Source organism: Ceratotherium simum, chromosome 11 (genome assembly GCF_057802395.1).
Source record: "Ceratotherium simum simum isolate JZ-2026a chromosome 11, ASM5780239v1, whole genome shotgun sequence".
In the NCBI taxonomy this organism is placed as follows: Eukaryota; Metazoa; Chordata; class Mammalia; order Perissodactyla; family Rhinocerotidae; genus Ceratotherium; species Ceratotherium simum.
Genome location: NC_141910.1, coordinates 29,732,959 through 29,752,022, shown reverse-complemented (window position 1 = coordinate 29,752,022; position 19,064 = coordinate 29,732,959). Strand labels below are relative to the sequence as shown.

Here is a 19,064-nt window from a genome sequence, read left to right as displayed (position 1 = left end):
TTCAATAAAGAGGAGAGCTAATAGAATACTCCTAAAACTTGGAATGGTGATGCTCCACTTTCTTTCCTGGTGATTATGACCTTCTGCTAACACATGCCAGAGCTGTAGGAACTTCTTTGCCTTGTAGGTCTAGGATGATTGTTTCCTCATGCGTTTCTGTCCTGGTCTGCCAGTTTGAAGAAATAAAATCGTTTTCTTCTCATTGGGGGTGAAAATGGAAAAGCTTTTGGAATTTCTTTGTATCTTTTGGAAAATTCCAGTTCATAGGACGTAGGATTAGAGAAGAGTAATTTGGTGGAGGAATCTTAGCTTTTTAACATATTCCTTATTTTTACACACACAGACACACACGCACATGCACACACACAGTTAGGAGAGGGAAGAGTAGGGAAGACAGATATGTACTTTTAATCATTTTCCCAAAACCTAGCCCCCAAAGACGTGGGTGTTACTCATATCACACCCAAGCTATTATTGATTTTTATTCATTCAAGGATTATTTAATGAGTTCCTGCTGTGGTGATCAAGTCTGAGAGAATCTGGGCCCTCACTGAGCCAGCGGAGGCAATGAGAACCCTTCTCTGATAGAGGAGATTGTCTTGTCTTGTGCCAACCTTACATGGTTCTCTCAAGCATTCCTAATGGTGGACCCACCAGGCAGTTACAAGATGGCCATCCCTTCTCTCTTCTCTCCTCCTAATCTTCCCTCAGCCATTTAAGAAATACAGATTACTTCACTGGCCCTTGGGACACATAGCTGATAAGTACCTTGGGAAAATCTAGCCCTTTATAGATAACCTCCCAGGGACACCTGTATGTGTGATACAAACTCCTCTCGCAGCTGGCACGGTCCCTTGTTGAAGGGGGTTAGAGAATAATGATGTTTGTAGCTTGCTGGGCTTTCTGAAATCCCCGTGCCTTGGGCGTGCTTGTTCACGTTCTTTCCTTGACTCTGACTATTCTTTCACCCTCAGGTCACTCTGCTGTTGCTGTTGAACACTTAAAAGCACCCTTTCACTATGGCCCTGGTGGGCATGTGGGATGTTTTGCTTTGACATTGCCCTGAAAATTAAGAAAAAAGAAAAAAGCTTCCATCATCATGAAAACTCGGCTGTTTGACAAGGATATTGCCTTAGGACAGATGGAGACTATTGAAGAAAAAAATATCCCATATATCCAAATTCTTAGACACTCGAGTGAAACAATAGAATAAAAAGAATAAGGTATAGCATCGATATTTCTTTTGTACAGACTAGTAGGAACTTTTGCTTCCCACTCTCCTCTTTGTTTTAAGGAACAAGGGTGTTTTTAAAGAACACCATTAAGAAGAATACTTGGAAAAAATACTTATGTTCTCTGAATGACTTAAATTTTAAGCTTAAGAAAAAGATTAACACTTGCTTGTTGAGAAATGTGTGGAAAGCATTCGGTGGTTTTGAGGATAAGTCAGTGGTAGGAAGAGAGATTCATGGGGGGACAAAGGTTGTAGTTGGGCTTACTCAGGAGGCAGGTGTGGTGAAGTTAGAGCTGCCCTGGAGGCCGCGGTGTGGCTTGTTCTCATTGGTCAGCAGGTGGCGCCAAATAGCAAAAGCGACTCAGAGGTGTGGCATTTAGATTTCACCTTGGGTTGGGTTAAATCTCATTTTCTGTACTCTCAAAAATTTGGAATTAATAGCACTTTCACATTTTTTCACCTAGAGATGGCCTCCTCCAAGGCTGAATTTTATAAAAAGTCTTTAGTATTGCTACAGTCATGAAAATTAACCATCTCCAAGTTCAAATGATACATGACAATATTGGTTTTTTTTTGAAGAGGTTATGATTTTGAATGTTAAAAGCAACTGTGAGATCATTCAGTAGAATATGTTTACTGGCTTATGTTTCTGAAATTTTTGTGTTTTTATAAAATCTTGTAAATACATTGCTAATGTAGATGTTAAAATTAATCTACTGATAATTTATATTGTTGGGATTGGTTATGTCTGCCTGATGGGAATCCAGGATTTTGCTCCCATTCAAGATGTTTCTGTTTGAGCAAAGATGGGTGACTGTTTGAGTTACAGATGTGTGGCTCAGTTGTAAGGTGGACACAGTATAGGATGTCCTTAGGAACATGTAGGATGTGTTGGCGCTGTTCTTGGATAGCTTGTGAGAAAACAGCTAATGACAAAGGAGGAGGCAGTTCTGTGCTTCTGCCACCAACTACTATACTCTGTAAGGTGGAGTTCATTTGTTTCAGCTTAATTTATTTACCATAGAAACCTGGTTGTACGTGACATTTGTGGTTCTGTGTTAGAACTTGAGAAAAGCTATATTTGAAGCATAATAGGAGAAATGATTCTTCGCTGCGTATGTGGCTTTATTTTCTTTGTATGTGGCATATATGAGGTTAAAAAATCGGCTGGAGTGGTCATTTTATGGGTGCTAAGTGGTGGTTTGGCTTTATTAGTGCACAAGCTCTGGTGATTAGGCCTGTTAACTCTGGTCTGTGTGCATGTTCTTGGTGCATAGTGAATGAGGCTTTGAAAAAATGAGCATCCAGGTACAAAATCTTAAAATAAATTTTCAAATCTTAAAACGGAGAGTGGGATGGGATGGGAAGGAGAGAGAACAAATATTTTCTCCCTTGGGACATTTTGTCCAAAAAGGGGGCATCTTGCCTCCTCCTCCTCTTAACCCACCTAGATAGCTTTGTGGGAATTGCAAGAATGTACCACACCGATAGGATTTAAGCACATCCTTGCCTCCTGGAATCTGTTTTCCATACAGCATCAGGATTGATCTTTTAAAAACATATATCCAATGGTGTTAAGTTATTAGCCTAAAATCCTGCAGTGGCTTCTGTCCACTTAGGCTCGTAGAGCGCTCCGTGGTCTGGCCCCACCTGCCTTTCCAAGCTCGTCTCCTTGTCTCTCCCCCTGCCCACCAGACTCCAGCCGCAATGACGTCTCCATTCCTCCAGCAAGCCGTGCTGTTACTCACCTTGTGGCCTTTCCACAAGCTGTTTCCTTTGCCTGGAATGCTATTCCTCTTGATCTGGCTGTGACCTGTTAGTTTTTGGCATGGAGATCTCAGTTTAAATACCCACTCAGAGAGGCCTTCCCTGACCGCCTGATCTGAAATGGTCACTCACTCACACTCCTTCACGTCACTCCACTTTTATTTCATTTTCTTTTAACTCTCTTACCTTTTCTTGTGGGCTTTTTGTCCAGCTCCTCCTACTAGGACATAAGCTTCTCTAGAGCCGAGTCCTTATCTTGTTTACTGTTGACCTAGCATCTGGAACAGGGCCAAGCACGTAGCAAGTCCTCAGTACATTCTGGTTCAATGACTGAATAATTATTGAAGGGAGAAGCTATATTTAAAACTAAATGTATTTATTTCTCTTAATTCTCTGAGAGCACTGTGATAAAGGGCCAAAAGTTGAAGCCTAGGTTCTTGTTTCCCATTTATCCCAGTAGAACGTGGACCCTAGGTGGGTCCCTGAGGAGTGGGTATTGATATTGTTAGTAGACTTTGTAATAACACAGCAATATAAATAATTGCAGTCATTATTTATCAAGCATCTACTATGCACTGGTACTGTCTTTGGTGCCATACGTTTACTGTCTCATTTAATCTTAGGCATCACTTTTCTAATATGTAAATGAGATGTTTAGATAAAGTGATCTATTAGCTCTCTTATGTAACATTTTATGAATTTCCAGGAGAAGCTAAAAGATTATAGTTTATGGTGATACACAATAGAAATAAATGAGTTCATTCAGAAGCCCCAAATAGGTGTTCATCCAGCTCCGATAAATCTTTAAAATTCTGAAGTTTAAATTTTAGAGAGGAGGAAGAAACCCACCCTCCGTTGGGCATCCATCATCTCATTCAGTCCCCTTAACAACCTGTAGAGTATCTTCCCTCATTGTTGGTTGGGGAAATTGAGGCTTGGAGATACTGAGTACCTTGGCCAAGGTCACACAAGGTAATGAGGCAATGCTGAAGTTCAAAACCAGCTTTGATTGACTCCAGAGACCCGTTCTGGACATGCACGAATTGTTTTACCTTCTACTCACCTTTGTCCCAGGAGGTTTTATGGGGACTCTGCATTTTAGATGCCTAAATAGGGTTTTCTTTTCTTTCTCGCAGAGCTCTAAGAAGGAGCTAATGTGGAAGAGCGGCTGAGACGGTTCAAGATGACGACCACAGTAGCCACAGACTACGACAACATTGAAATCCAGCAGCAGTACAGCGATGTCAACAACCGCTGGGACGTGGACGACTGGGACAATGAGAACAGCTCCGCGCGGCTCTTTGAGCGGTCCCGCATCAAGGCTCTGGCAGGTAAGTCTCCTTCATGCCCCATCACAGAGGCCCAGGATGTCTTCTAGTTCCCTTTAAAATCATCCACCTTACAAGATCAGCTTACAAGACTCCCTTACAAGATCGGCTCACCTCTACTTAAACATGTCCCATGGGGCCGGCCCTGTGGCTTGGTGGTTAAGTGCGCGCGCTGCAATGCTGGCGGCCCGGGTTCGGATCCCGGGTGCGCATCGAGGCACCACTTCTCCGTCCATCCTGAGGCCGAGTCCCACATACAGCAACTAGAAGGATGTGCAGCTATGACATGCAACTATCTGCTGGGGCTTTGGGGGGAAAAAAATAAAATAAATAAAATCTTTAAAAAAAAAAAAAAAAATATATGTCCCATGAGAGCAAGCTGACCATTTCATAAGGTAGCCAGTTCCATATTTGGAAAACTGTCAGTCGTAAAGCCAAAATGAGTGATTTTTATAGCAGTTCAGAAAGAGCTGCCCTAAGGTTTGTGAGAATTCTTTTTTCTTTCTTTCTTATTTTTTTTTTGGGAAGAAGATTAGCCCTGAGCTAATATCCGATGGCAGTCTCTGATAAATGGCAGTCTCTCAAGATAAATATCCTCTTTTTGCTGAGGAAGATTGGCCCTGGGCTAACACCTGTGTGCATCTTCCTCTATTTTATATGGGATGCCTGCCACAGCATGGCTTGAAGGGGTGCGTTGGTCCGCGCTGGGATCTGATGGGATACCGCGCTGGGATTCCAATGCGGAACTGGCAAACTTAACCGCTGGGCCACTGGGCCAGCCTCCAAGAATTCTTTTATTTTTGATGCATCTTACATTTTGAAATATTGAAGCGTACTATATATACCTTATACAGAAAAATATACAAATTAACTTGTGTACTTAGTGCTTGTGATATGTGAATTGACCTGACTTGTTAGAGCACTTACTTTGAGTGACCAACGTCAGTATCACATGCAAGGGTTTTAGATCTGAGAAGCAATAGCTTCATCTGGTGAGGGCACATTTAATACTGTAACAGGTAAGTCTGCTATTCATTCATTAAAACTAGCAGGGACGCATCATTACTTTGTGATTTCTCATTCCCTTGCTGTTGAATACCTAGAGCACACTTTCGCGGTGGCCTTAGTTGGGGTGGGGAATGTTTGCCCTGAAATTGCCCTGAAAATCAGGAAGGGGTTCTGTCACGGTGAAAACTCAGCAGTACTGAATATATGCAAACCCAGGGTCCAAGTGGAGTTTATGCAGCGTCTTGCATCTGTACTTTGAGATTTCAAATAAAATAGTTTCCAAGTGAGAAAAGTGGGTTTATGATTTTTTTTTCTGTTGTCTTTAATTACGACAAGTAAATTGGAGTTATGACTTAAACAGGTAAGTTTACTGTTAAATTGGGAACATAGCTTACTTTTTTGTTCCCTTTACAATGTAATCTGATTGTGAGGCATGTTTCATTTAGAGCTCTCTTAATTGTAAGTGAAAGGAAACCTATCCCAAAGTGGTTTAAATGACAGAATTTATTGACCAAATGGTAGACAAATTGGCCTTTAAGCAAGACTTACTCCTGGGCTTCAATGGTGTGAGCAAGACTCAGTTTCTCTCTCCCCGCTTTTTGGCTTTACTTGCTAGTGTGTAGCAGGCTGCACGTGAGCAGGCTCTTGGGACCCTGTAGTCCCGAGATGGCTGCCCTAGATCCCAGATCTGTCCATAAGGACATCCAGCAGAAAAGAGCACATTGCTTCCCCAGTACTTCCACCACGGTCCTGGGATCTGTGTCACTGGCCTGATTGATCATGACTTGGGTCATGTGCCTCTCTCAGAACCTCTCTCCCGCTGGAGTCAGAGAAGAGGATATGCTGATTGACATCAGCTAATCAGGACACACTTCAGGAGTGAGGGGGGTTGTGGGGGTATGGGGAGGGGTCAGTCCCACCCAAATAGCTTGGCTAGAAAATTTGGAATATAATAGAAAGGGGGAAGAAGGAAATGGATGTTGGGGATGCAGCCAACTAAATGCTATAGGAAAATTATTCAGCTGCTTAGGATAATGTTTCTTGAGTGGTGGTGATTTAAAGATCTTTCTTGAGCTTGCCCTGTTTATGAGCATAAATGAATGTTTACCCAGATAGTCACTCTAGAATTGGATCTTTATTTTCTAGCTTACTGATTAAATGGAACCTTATGGAAATCATGATCCTGGCTTTCGCTAGTGGATTGGTTTGTACTTTTAATCTCTATCTCTCTTTTCTTGAATCTTCATTTGAGCCTTTAGGCCAGTATGATAGTGGGGCCAGTTACCTTTGCTCGTGAGTCATTTTCTTTCTAGTTCCAGGCTACCATGTATTATTTCCCTTTTAAGGAGGATTTTACTTGCAAACTGCAGGGCAATTCTTTGCTCTTTGTATCTGATCTTTCCTACTAGTCCAGAGGAGATTCCCCCAGGTGTCGTTAGTATTGATCAGTTGTCCTGACACTTCCTAGAATGTGTTTCCCTCAGTGTTATCCAGGTCCCTAAACAATTGTAATTATTATAATATTAGTAAGCACTTAATATGATGCTTACTGTGTTCCAGGCACTGTTCTGAATGCATTGCATATGTTAACAGTTAATCTCATAATAACCATATGAGAGAGATTATTATTATCTACAATGTATAGATGAGAAAACTGAGGCACAGAAGATTACGTAACTTGCCCAAGGTTACACTTTTGTTAAGTGGCTGAAGGCAGACTGGCTCCAGAGTGTATATTCAACTATTTTTCTATATTCCGTAAAATACAAAATGACTCAGAACTCATTGGTGTAGAGTATTGATGATGTGTAATTCAAACATGTTAAAACGCTCAGGAGTGCATCCTGTGGCCTCCAAGAAGCAATGAGTGACCATGAGAAGTTACTGAAAAGAAAGCATGCTGCCTCCAGGTTAAATGATGTTGAAAAAAAGAATTGCTTTCCGTGAATCCAGAAGATAATAAGGAGAACTATCCCTTTACTGGAGGAAATTATCTTATCTGACTTCCCTGTTCTGTGGGACAGAAAAATCTGAGCTCTCTAAGAAATCTTATATGCTGATAACAGGAGTAATAGAACAGTCCAGCAGTGTCTAGAACAGTGGTTCTAGAATTTGAGCATGCATCAGAATCACCTGGAGGGCTTGTTAAAGCATAGATTGCTGGGCCCTACCTCCAGAGTTTGTAATTCAGTCAGTCTAGGATGGGGCTTGATAATATGCGTTTCTAACAGGTTCCCAGGTGACACTGATGCAACTGGCCTGGGGAGTCACATTTTGAGACTGGTATAGGGTATTGACGGTCATCTGGTTTACTTCCTTGGGTGACTGAGACCATTTCATCTAGACCCAGCTAAAGTCTAGGGAGAATTCAAGCATCAAACTCACCAGTGTTGTCTTCAAGATACACTTTAATGTGGGAGTGGTGTGAAAGGCTGGCCACCTGATTTTAAGAAAAGGGAAATATCTTCCTGACTTGCATAGGGCAGTAATATAGTGATAGGCTCAGCGTGGGGGAGTGTTGTTGGAGGGTTTCTGTTACAAATGCATGTTCTGAAGTGGGAAAGCTTATTAGAGCAGTAGAAACATACATTTCAAGTTTCCTGTCTCTCTAAGGTGTTCTCCATGTTGAGTCTTGTCTAGACTTCAATCTGAATTCTGAGGTGATTTACAAAAGACGTCAATGCAGGAATTCATCTTTTTACAGTGCAGTGCATTGTGTATAGATAGTATAACCATTACCTTGTGTTGTCCTTTTCTAAGTAGATTTAAATGTCTGTATCTCTTAGGAAATAAGGTGAGGTAAACTACTTGCTACTAATTTTTATCCAATTTACAGGTACTTTTTGTTATTAGGCTGCAGTATATATATTCTCCTGGTGAGTTGTAAAAACCTTCTTAATTTCAGTTTTACTTGCCTTCATCCTCTTCATGTTCAGGAATTGCTTTTAACTCAGTGTGGTATAATAAGAAGTAAATTTGTTCTCTGTTTCTAGTTACTGGCACAGAGCTTCTAAAACCCTTGGAATTTTCTGTCTTTTGTTATTCATAAAGAGTCCCTTTGATCACACTTGTATTTAGGAGGTGGCTTAGGGTGAGACCCCTATGTAGCCTTAGGATAGGGATGGTCACTGGAAAGACCAACTGATTTAGAAGGTGGGAACTTTCAGGTCTACCCACTCACCAGTGAGAAATGCGGGTAGCGGGGCTTGGAGATTGAGTTCAGTCACCAGTGGCCAATGATTTAATCAGTTTTGCCTACATAATGAAACTTCCACAAAAACCCCTAAACAACAGGGTTTGGAGAGCTTTTGGGTTGGGGAACGCATCAGTGTTGCTGGAAGGGTGGTACGCCCTGAGAGGGCCTGGAAGTTCTGTCCCCCACCATACCTTACCCTACGTACCTCTTCCATTTGGCTGTTCCTGAATTATATCCTTTATAATAAACCAGCAAACATAAGTACAATGTTTTCATGAGTTCTGTGAGTTGTTCTAGCAAATTATTGAGCCTGAGCAGGTGTGGTCATGGGAACCCCTGAATTTATAGCCAGTCATTCAGACATACAGTGGTCTGGGACTGGAGACTGGCATCTGAAGTGGGGGCATTATTGTGAGACTGAGTCCTTAACTGAGGGGTCTGCACTAACTCCGGGTAGTTAGTGTCAGAATTGAATTGAATTTTAGGACGCCCATTTGTTGTCGAAGTATCAGACTCAGTAAGCTGTTTCACAGGGGAGATGGCTTCTCTGGTATAGTGTGTAACATGTCCATTTTTTTTAAATGTAGAAATCAGGCCTGCAATCACTTGTCTGGTGCTGATTTATCATCACGAAGATGAAAGAGTCTGGAGTTGGGTCACTTCCATTGCCCAATGAGCTTTGACTCTTTCCATTCTCATTAAACTTTTTTGCTTGAAAATTAACTCTGACTCATATCTCAGTCACTCATCACCCCTCCTGCTCCTTAGTAGTTAGAAACATCAGAGGGAAACACCAAGTGGAAGCACAAGGAATGAACTCTCCTATCTTTGTAATCCACCTAGAGCATCTCCTGGTGGGATTGAAAACAGCAGCTTTTTCTCAAAGTGAGAAAAACTTCATCTGAAAGCTTCCCCCTCACACGGGTTGGGTGAAGAGGGAGTCTCTCAAATCTTCAGCTTGTAAAAATGAAAGACTTAGGGATATTTTAGAAAATAATTAGAGTTAATATTGACTGTTGCCACATATTCAAAAATTTTATATGTATGAGGCTAGTGAGATATATACTTATGCCTAAAATTAAATGAGTTACCGTTTATAGTTCAGAAGCAAGATAAAAAGAGCATGGGTCCATCATGTTGTGTAGCAGAGAGATCATGTCATGCCAGTTCAGCCTTGAGGCAGAGTGCTGTGAAGTGATTTTTATGCATTCTGTAAATGATTTCCTGCATCCCATGATGGCATACTCACGTTCCTGACCTCTGACCGAATCGCCTCAGTAGTGTGGAACATGTGATGATGAAAATGGCTCAAAATAAGCTAGACTTTTTGGAAACCAGCATTTTATTTTAAATAAAAATAAAACATAAAAGTTGAATCTTTTAAGGAAATGTAAAAGGTAAATGTTTTCTTTTTACAAATGATGGATGTTTATGGTTGTAGGTTATATTTTGTGGAATCAACACAAATTAGGGGAAGTAGTCTTTTAAAAAGTGTAACATTTAGCTTGAAAATACTAAGAATTAATATCTTTATATCAACACTCAAATAGTAAATTTAAAAAATTAGGAAGACATACACCAAAATATTCAGTGTGTATTTCTGAATGACTCTCCTTTTTCCTTACCTTATTTGAATTTTTTCCTGAAATAAAATCTGAACTATTTTGTAATTAAAAAAAAAATGCATGAAAGCATCTTACCATCTAATATCACATTCAGAAGTTTTGATTCTTTCCCAAAAAATAATGGCATAGAGAGATGGTAGGAGAAAGCCTGTGTATGAAAAGAGTATTAAGAAAAAATGACAGGGCCAGCCTGGTGGCATGGCGGTTAAGTTCGTGCATTCCCCTTCGGCGGCCTGGGGTTCGCCGGTTTGGATCCTGGGCATGGACCTACTCACAGCTCATCAAGCCACGCTGAGGCAATGTCCCACATAGAAGAACTAGAAGGACATACAACTAGAATATACAACTATGTACTGGAGCTTTGGGGAGAAAAAAGAAAAAAAGAGGAAGATTGGCAACAGATGTTAGCCCAGGGCCAATCGGGGAAAAAAAAAAGACAAATTAAAAACGAGATTACTTTGGGAGTTGTCACTCATCAACATTTATGAGTTAAAATTTTGCATAAGAGCCTTTCTGCTAAGCTAAGGACATGGCAAAAGAAATTGATCTTGAGTTTACATGGTTATGGGGGAATCAAGGACAGCTGATAGCCGTAGGGAAATGAGGTGAAAGCATCTACTTGTATCTTTTACGTTACCTGTATAGAGTAAATAACAGTTATTAGTGGCTGTATGTATAAGCCAGATTCCCTTTAAACATACATGTTTATTTGAGTGACTAAGAATTTTGGTGAACATTTAGTCAGCTAAAGCAGTAATGTACTTTAAATATCTAGATCAGTGCTGTCCAAAAGAAATATAATACTAGCCACATGTAGGTAAGATGTTTTAAATTTTCTAACTAAGGTGTTTCAGTTAATCAGGTTATCCAAAATGTTATCATATCAACATGTAATCAGTATAAAAAGTTATTAGCAAGATACTTTACATTTTTTTTATACTAAATCTTTAAAATCCAGTATGTATTTTACTACCTGCATTTCACATGGTCAGTAGTCATATGTGGCCATTGGCTACCAATTTGGACAGTGCAGCTCCAGTGCCTTCACATAGACACTTTTATTGGCTAAAATTGCCAAGTAAATATGGGCTTTAAAATATCTATCAGGTGTTTGGTCTCGGGTATATTTATGAAGCAGTAATTAGTTGGCCACTTGGCTAAATGTGAATTTAAATTCTGATGAGTGATGCATCAATTGAATTATTCTAAAAACAAACACTTCTCCTTTTTGTGCTTTCCAATACTAAACTTTTATTAAATGGGTGCAAAGTAGCAACAAAGACAGATCCTCCACAACATCTACACTTCTCTTTCAATTGAAAACATTGACACTGTTCTCAAGCACTGTTTTTGGGTGCAGAAGACTCAATAGCACACTTATTTAATAAGGTGTATTCCAAGGTCCCCCCTTCCACATAAATTGAGATTCACTACTGTGGGAGGGAGCACAGGAATCTGCATTTTTACTGCATATGGTACATTTTGAGAAACACTTTCCTGGGACATGGCCTACGTGTTCTCACTTAATATTCAAATCCTGTTATCCTTGAGTATTCGCATCAAAACGAAAATCAACGTTTTGTCTCTCCTTAAAATGTTAGTCTGCCCTTTCCCCCCCAGTAAGTAGGTCACAGTTTATGTTTGATATCTTGACACCTAAGAAGGCTTAATGTTCTGCCCAAACTGAGTCTAGTGCTGTCACCTGGCAGGAGGGACACATTCTTCCTGTAATCCTTGGCCTCATTACAGCCCCTGCCTGGGTGGATCCTCCTCCACGTGGAGGTGATTGAGACCTACCCCTGCCCTTCAGCCCCTATCACTGTTTGGACCTTTTAATTTGTAATCTCCAGGAAGGTAGAAGATTTCTCCTGGCCTAAATTAGCTCTCTAGTGCTAATTAAAATTAACGGGAACGCTTGAAAAGTATATCCTAAAAATTCTGTAGTTACAGATTAAAAAAAATCAGGCACAGTTTTCTCAGGAGGAAAAGAGCTGGATTCTGTCCTGAGAATTAGAGCAGAACTTGCCATCATTTTCTCCCAGTTGACTGTAAATTTCAAGCTATCATTATTGTACTTAAATTATTTACTTAATCCTAAGATAGACAGATCTGCACATAGATGGAGGAAAACTTATTTTAAAACCATAAAAGATTTTTAAGTTTACCTCTTTTGAGAGATGTCCTAATGTCTTTTCTACCTACAGTCACGAGTTTTTAATTAGCTAGTTTAGATATTGGCTTTATATTTTTTTATGATCTCCTATAATATAGTGGTTTTACTTAGAAACTTTCCAGAATAAGGCCATTAATTCAGTCAACCACCCCCTGCCAAAATGAGTAAACAAATAAATATGTATGTAAAATATTTGACTTTCTTCTAGTGACAGTACAGAGCCAGCTTGCTGTTGAATATATAAAGAGATCTATAAAAGATGGTCTGGAACTGTCTAATTAGAAAGATAAAACCTATTTACATGAAATGTTAACTAAACATGTATGCAAGTGCCAAGAAAGTAGTATAGGCAATTACTGCTCTAGTAATTTCAAGGGAAGGATTGATCACAAGAGGAAGAAAACCGAAGTCATTTTAAGAGGATGGGTTGAGTAATGTAAAGAGGGAGAGAGACTGGGGCTTGAACCTTGGCACGACTGCTTCAGTTTCCACTGCAGCAAAATAGAAGGGGCCAGCCGCCAAGTCTCTGAGGGACCCCTCTCATTAAAATAGTCCACTTTCGGCTTCTCAAGATGATACACCACTTGAAGCTTGGACTCATTCCTCGAAAATTAAGCTAGAGCTTTCCTTATTTGCATACTCACTTCCCTGTTCATATGGAACACTTTTATAACCCCAGGGAAAGGCTTCTTGCATGAAGGAATGGATTTTTATAGTCAGGATTAACAGAGATTTAATAGCTACCCATTATTTTCCTCATCCACTCTTGAAGCTGTTCCCTAAATTATGCATTATTTGGGATTATTTGTGAGAGAGGCATGGTCCGTAATGCATAGTAAATATACCACCCATTATTTGTGAATTCTGAATCTGAAAGAGCGTTTCATATCAGGTTCATTAAAGTTGTTGAAGAGAATGTCTGTTTAGGTCATCACATGTAGTCTCAGATTATGCCCTCAATTTACTTTCTGTGTACACATGGCTTCAGCAGTTTCCTGACCACAGGAATGCAGGAATCTTTTCTTTCTCTTTTGGGTACAGCTTCCTCAGGTTTCCTTCCCCTCCTTTTCTTCTTACTGCTGTAAATGACTCCCTCCCCACTTTTGGAAGCTTGGATTCCTGCTGCTGTTCCTTAGATTCCTCAGATTCTCTTCTCACCTCAGCGAGGGCTGAAATCCCATAGTAGCTGAGGTGAACAATCCTAGCTGGGAGAACCAGCCTGCTGTTCCTCTCCTTCATCAGGCCTCTTAAGCACACACCATTCCCTCTTCCTAACCCAGCCCCCATTCCTGCCCCTCAGTCTTCTAGAGCCCAAGTTCTCATTCCTTAGTCACGTCAGAGAAGTTCTCTTGATCCTCATTCCCTTATTCATCTCTTACTCCACACTTAGCCTTTGTCTTAACTCCTCTTCCCACCCCACCAGAATATTTCCTTAAGTCAGTCTCTACTTTTGAGGAACGCCAATCATCATTGCTATGATGATAAATTTTATGGTTGATTTATGATTAAACTTAGGGAATATAACCTCTCTTTTGTTGGGGGCTTCCTGGGTAAGCAAAAGAGGAAAAACTTATGATTTTTCTCCTTTCTTATGCTTTTCCTGGCTCTCTCTGCATATGTGCCCCCCTCCCCAGCCATCTGTCTGTCTCTTAAATATCAGGTTTATTGAGATATAATTTACATAAAATTTACCCCTGTAAACTATACAGTTCAGTGGTTTTTAATATACTCACAGAGTTGTGCAACAACCACCACTAATTCCAGAACATTTTTATCACCCCAAAAAGAAATCCATACACATTAGCAGTCACTTCTCGTTTTTACCTCCCCTAGTCCCAGGCAACCACTTTCTGACTCTATGGATTTGCCTGTTCTGGACATTTCATATAAATGGAATCATACAACATGTGGCCTTTTGTGACTGGTTTCTTTCACTAAGCAAAACATTTTCAAGTTTCATCCATGTTGTAGCATGTATCAGTACCTCATTTCTCCCTCTGCTCTTTTATATAAGTAATAGTGGTGAATTAGTGATAAAGAACAGAAAAAATTCTGTGAAGGCTGCCAACATCATAATACTGTGATTTTTATTTGGCAGTTGCCTGGGAACAGATGGCAGATCCGTTGTAGGCATCTGAGAGTACTGTAGACTTACGAACTTTTTCATTTACCCGGATGTGGTCATCAAAAAAGCCTACTAGTAGATGTTTAGTGTCTCATGGTCATATTTGTTGCTTTTATTAAACACACTTACACAGTTTAACTCCTTTGCCAATTTTCTACCCAAATGGACCTGTTAGTAGGTACCATTGTAGGAAAAGAAAAAGAAAAAATGTAATTTATATACAGGGCATTTATAAAGTCCTGTACACTTGCAAATAAAACATATCACATGATAAGAACAAACTGAAAGTCATGAAGTAAGTTTTATATTAACAATGCAATTCAAATATCTAAGGTTCTTTTTAACCACCATCTTCAGTTATACTATTCAATTTAATTTTCTAATTTGTAAAGAAAATTGGTGTTGAGTAGATGTTAGTTTCTTAAATTACATTTTGATTTTGGACACCAAGTTGATTAAAGAAGATGGTTATGATGATTAAACTGTATATTCGTCAGTTTTGACATGATCACATTAAATAGTAATCCAATGGGAGGAGTCTGGGTAACAAGGTAACAAGCATTTAGTCTGTGTCTGCTGATTGCCTTCTCTGAAAAGAATCCTGCCTTCAAAATTGTTTTTGGTTAGTCTTTTCTGGTTGTCAGGAACAGAGATTCACTTGAGTTATCTGAATAAAAAAAGATACGTGTGTGGTGGAGTAGGGGAGAAGAGGAGGTTAGTGCAGAGTTTCAGGTGCATGAGACCCAGAGATCCATGAGTGACTGATGCTGCTGTAGGGCTGGAGGCGTTCTTCATCTTTTGGGTCAGCTGTATGCCTCATTCATTGGAGCCTGCTGCATTGTAATGGTATCTGCACCCTCACAACTCAGCTCACACATGGCTTTGGTGTACTGTAGTTTAACTCTGTGTCTTGCCAATCTTTTCTCTTTTGACCTCATTGCTCAGTGACTCAATATCCTGGTTTTCTCTAGTTCAAATTTCTGTGAGTTTGAGCATGGAGATGGAGCTCTGATTGGCCCAGATAATCTTTTTGTACCAGGTCATGGCCAACTGGATATTTACAAATAATTCCCTTTAGAAGAGGTACCCACAACATCGGTGAAGAGCAGGAAGCCATATATATAAAACACTATTCCCATCCATCCATGGCTTAGAGGACATCGGGCTGGCAGTTGGAGGCTATGGTTGGCATTTCTTTTTTTTTTTTAATATAATTTTTTATTTATTTATTTTTTCCCCCAAAGCCCCAGTAGATAGTTCTATGTCATAGTTGCACATCCTTCTAGTTGCTGTATGTGGGACACGGCCTCAGCATGGCTGGAGAAGTGGTGCGTCGGTGCGCGACCGGTATCCGAACCCGGGCCGCCAGCAGCAGCGTGCGCGCACTTAACCGCTAAGCCATGGGGCCGGCCCAATGGTTGGCATTTCTAATGCACAATTGTGGTGTGGTAAAGGAAGGTACTTTGTACTAGGACTTTTGGGGAAAGATGTTGGGGTATCTTGTGTGATCAAGAGCTAAACCGGCAATCTGAGGAAAGGGCAAGGTGCAGACAGGCCTTGTAACCATGGAAATTAAGGCTTTCCATCTTTCACTCTCTTGTCTTTAGATTCCCCGTGTGAGTAAACTGTCTCTGCCCCTGTAGGTGGTCTTCCAAATGACAGGAAATATGGTTGCCATCTGCCCCTAGACTTTGCTGTCCACCACTTTCCCCATTTTTCTAGTTCCAGTTGGAAACATTGGGGGTGTTTGGTAGGGAGGCTATAATTTACTAGGCTTTGGTCAGGGGGCTACTCGTGAACCAGTAAACTGTGGTGTGGGGTGTGGAGGGATGTAAGAACATGGCAGCTGTCCCTGGAATCACGTGGAGCTGTTCCCGAAAAAGGGGTGGTTACTGGGCAGATGACAATAAATAACAATAAATGTTCACCGCACATTTTCAGATAGACTGGTGCTCTTGATTCAGAGATAAAACTATTTTATAAAATGGCAAGGTGACATTCACCATTGACTAATTGCTTCCTTAAAGAAGAAAGCAACCAGTAATGTACAGCTTTCTTTAGGATCTTTGAAAAAACAAAGTTAACAAAGAGAAACAAACATTAGCATTTCAGCCTTTAGAATATGCCTCTAATAAGATGTTAAGTTTGCACCGAAGTTATTAAGTTGAGAATTTGCTTGGTGATTTTGTGACTCGGAAACAGTCTATCCCATTCTTTCTTCTTGGAGCCTCAAAGACCACCGCCATTCTTAGAGTATGACAGGTGCCCAGTCATAGGGTGTCATTCCAGATTTTTTAGCAGTACAATGACGCAAGTGCTGTATAGGCGTGACCCTTACCCACGTGTAATCTATTTTGGGGAAATAGACCATGTGTATAAAACAAGCAATGTATGCAACAGCATTACATAAAAGTGTTGTGATACTTCTCCCAAACCTGAATCTTAGCCTCTTCATTTTCTAGTCGATAAACGTAACCGTTTTCCACAGTGCTTCTCTCTTCTGTATTCTCATTAGTTAATCTTCAAGGGAATTTGCTGAGCTCTGAGTTTTGACCTCTTTCTTGCAAACCTGTGAATTTTCAGAACCCTAAGGTTGTGACATAATTGAGTGATGGGCACATGTTGTTGGATGAGGCTGATAAAAATTTTGCCATACGGGTTTAAGTTTCTGCAGACTCCTTAGATTTCTTGAACATGTATGTGAAATTGCTTTATTAGCCACACGATTGTTTCTGGGCATCTTGAGAAACAGATGGACTTTAGTCAGGGAGAGGCTGGGCCATTTGCTGGTCCCCAGACCCTCCCTGCATTACATGTTACCTAGTAGATCACCCCGTACGTCTTCAGAAACCCCAGCCCTCTCCACTGTCTCGGCTTGAGCCCCAGCTCCTCCATGGAGCCGCCTTGCTTGTGTGTGGTTCACGCTGATCTTTTCAAGAAACTTCTTTGGCCTTTATTATTCTGTACCCCTTACCCGCTGAGTCTCATTCGTTTCATGTGTGTGCTCAAGGTGGGTGTATCCATATTCTCTCTAGCTGATTACTAAACTCCTTGAAGACAGTGCAATGAGTAATATTTCTGTCTGCATCCCCTGCAGCACCTCGTGTAAGTCTGAGTGCAATTAGATGCTTTTATTTGTCAGACTGAAGAACCCATTCGTGGTCAGAGCTACTAAATATCACTTCATTTGGGGGAAAATTTCCCCCTAATTTCTGTGATACCTGCTGAAAAGTGCTGTGTGTTTAAGAATTTTACATTAAAATGTATTATAAAATAATGCATTGTATTGTACATTGTACATTACAATGCATGCATTGTAAAAAAAAATCCCTACATTGTACCCCTAAAACTAATACAATATGTCACTCACATCTCAATTAAAAGAAAAATCCAAACACTACAGAAGAGGACAGTGAATGTTTTTCCCTTCCCCAGACCCCTTTCTGAAGATAATTCCTTTTAGAAGTTTGATACATATCTTTTGAAATATTTTCTGTGTACATTATTGAAAGCACTTTTTCTAGTAATTAATAGAAGCAGGACCAGTTGATTGTTAGAATTCTGGAGCTTAATCTTTCTCCCACCAGAGAATATTTGTCTTAAATTTTCATTCATGCAGAATCTGATCTCCCTACCATGTTAATTTGTGGAGATGCTTTTGGAAGTGGGGGGCATTGTTTGTAAGCCGGTACAATCCCCTACACAGTGGATGGGACAGCCTTCCCACGAGGCTCTCAGTTTGCCCCCTGCCTCTTTTTGTGCTGACACATTTCTGTGATTGTCCACTCCTTCGTCAGATCACTGCAGTGTTTCTGGATCTCTTCCCTCTTTGTCTCTTTACCTTCCATGTTTCTGGGATACTAAAGACCCTTAGTGGGGGCATGTCTCAAGAGGCGCACCCTCCTAGGTTGGCCTGCAGTTTGCCTGTCTTCCTATGTGGCATCATTAGCCTCAAGTCAGTGCCAGCAGTTGGAGTTTGATAATTTAATGGTTCATTACAAATTTATAAATGCTGGCTACAGTTTTTCTCCTGGAATACTGTATTGTGACTTTAAAGATGTAGGGAATTTGTGAATATGGTAGCCAAGCACAACATGGAATGGAATGCTGTAATTGTAGTATATGGTGCCTAGAATACTTCCGTTTTGCTACAGCAGCCAGAGGCCATTCATCTGTCCCTCAGACTAGGCTACAAGTGGACTAGAGTGCTGTTGTCATTGTTGTTGTTTTAAGTGCTGTGTAATTTAAGCCCTTTCTTCTGTGGTTAACAACAACAAAAACAATCTAGTAACTTTCTAAATCCATGGGGCCAGTGGTACGTTGTTTAGCCAGTTTGACCCTGTGGTCAGTTTTTACCTTTTCCTTTAGCCAGGGACGTGGGTTTCCATGGGTTGACAGTCCTGAAGCTGTTTTACACACTGATGTTGGGGAAATAAGTTTACAGACCGAATCTGTTGTGTAGCCCTTTATATGTCTCTACTGTGAACACACAAAATTTTATACCCGGGACTGGTCACCCTACAGAGAATTCGTGTGCACTTCCTGTTTCTGCCCTGAGCCCCTAAACACACCATGCATTGGAATTGTCTCCAAGCATCTGAAGGAAGG

The 19,064-nt window shown here is 40.6% G+C and overlaps 1 protein-coding gene across 1 annotated transcript in view; it reads left to right on the top strand.

Annotated features, from left to right (window-relative positions):
• The window catches only part of SPTBN1 (spectrin beta, non-erythrocytic 1), a 192,096-nt gene that overhangs the window by 49,649 nt on the left and 123,383 nt on the right, over positions 1-19,064 (top strand). Inside the window, exon 2 of the mRNA XM_004436641.3 lies at positions 4,138-4,332. Within this exon, the coding sequence (XP_004436698.1) occupies positions 4,185-4,332 (148 nt within the window). The 5' untranslated portion in view covers positions 4,138-4,184. The remainder of the gene's footprint in view (positions 1-4,137; positions 4,333-19,064) is intronic.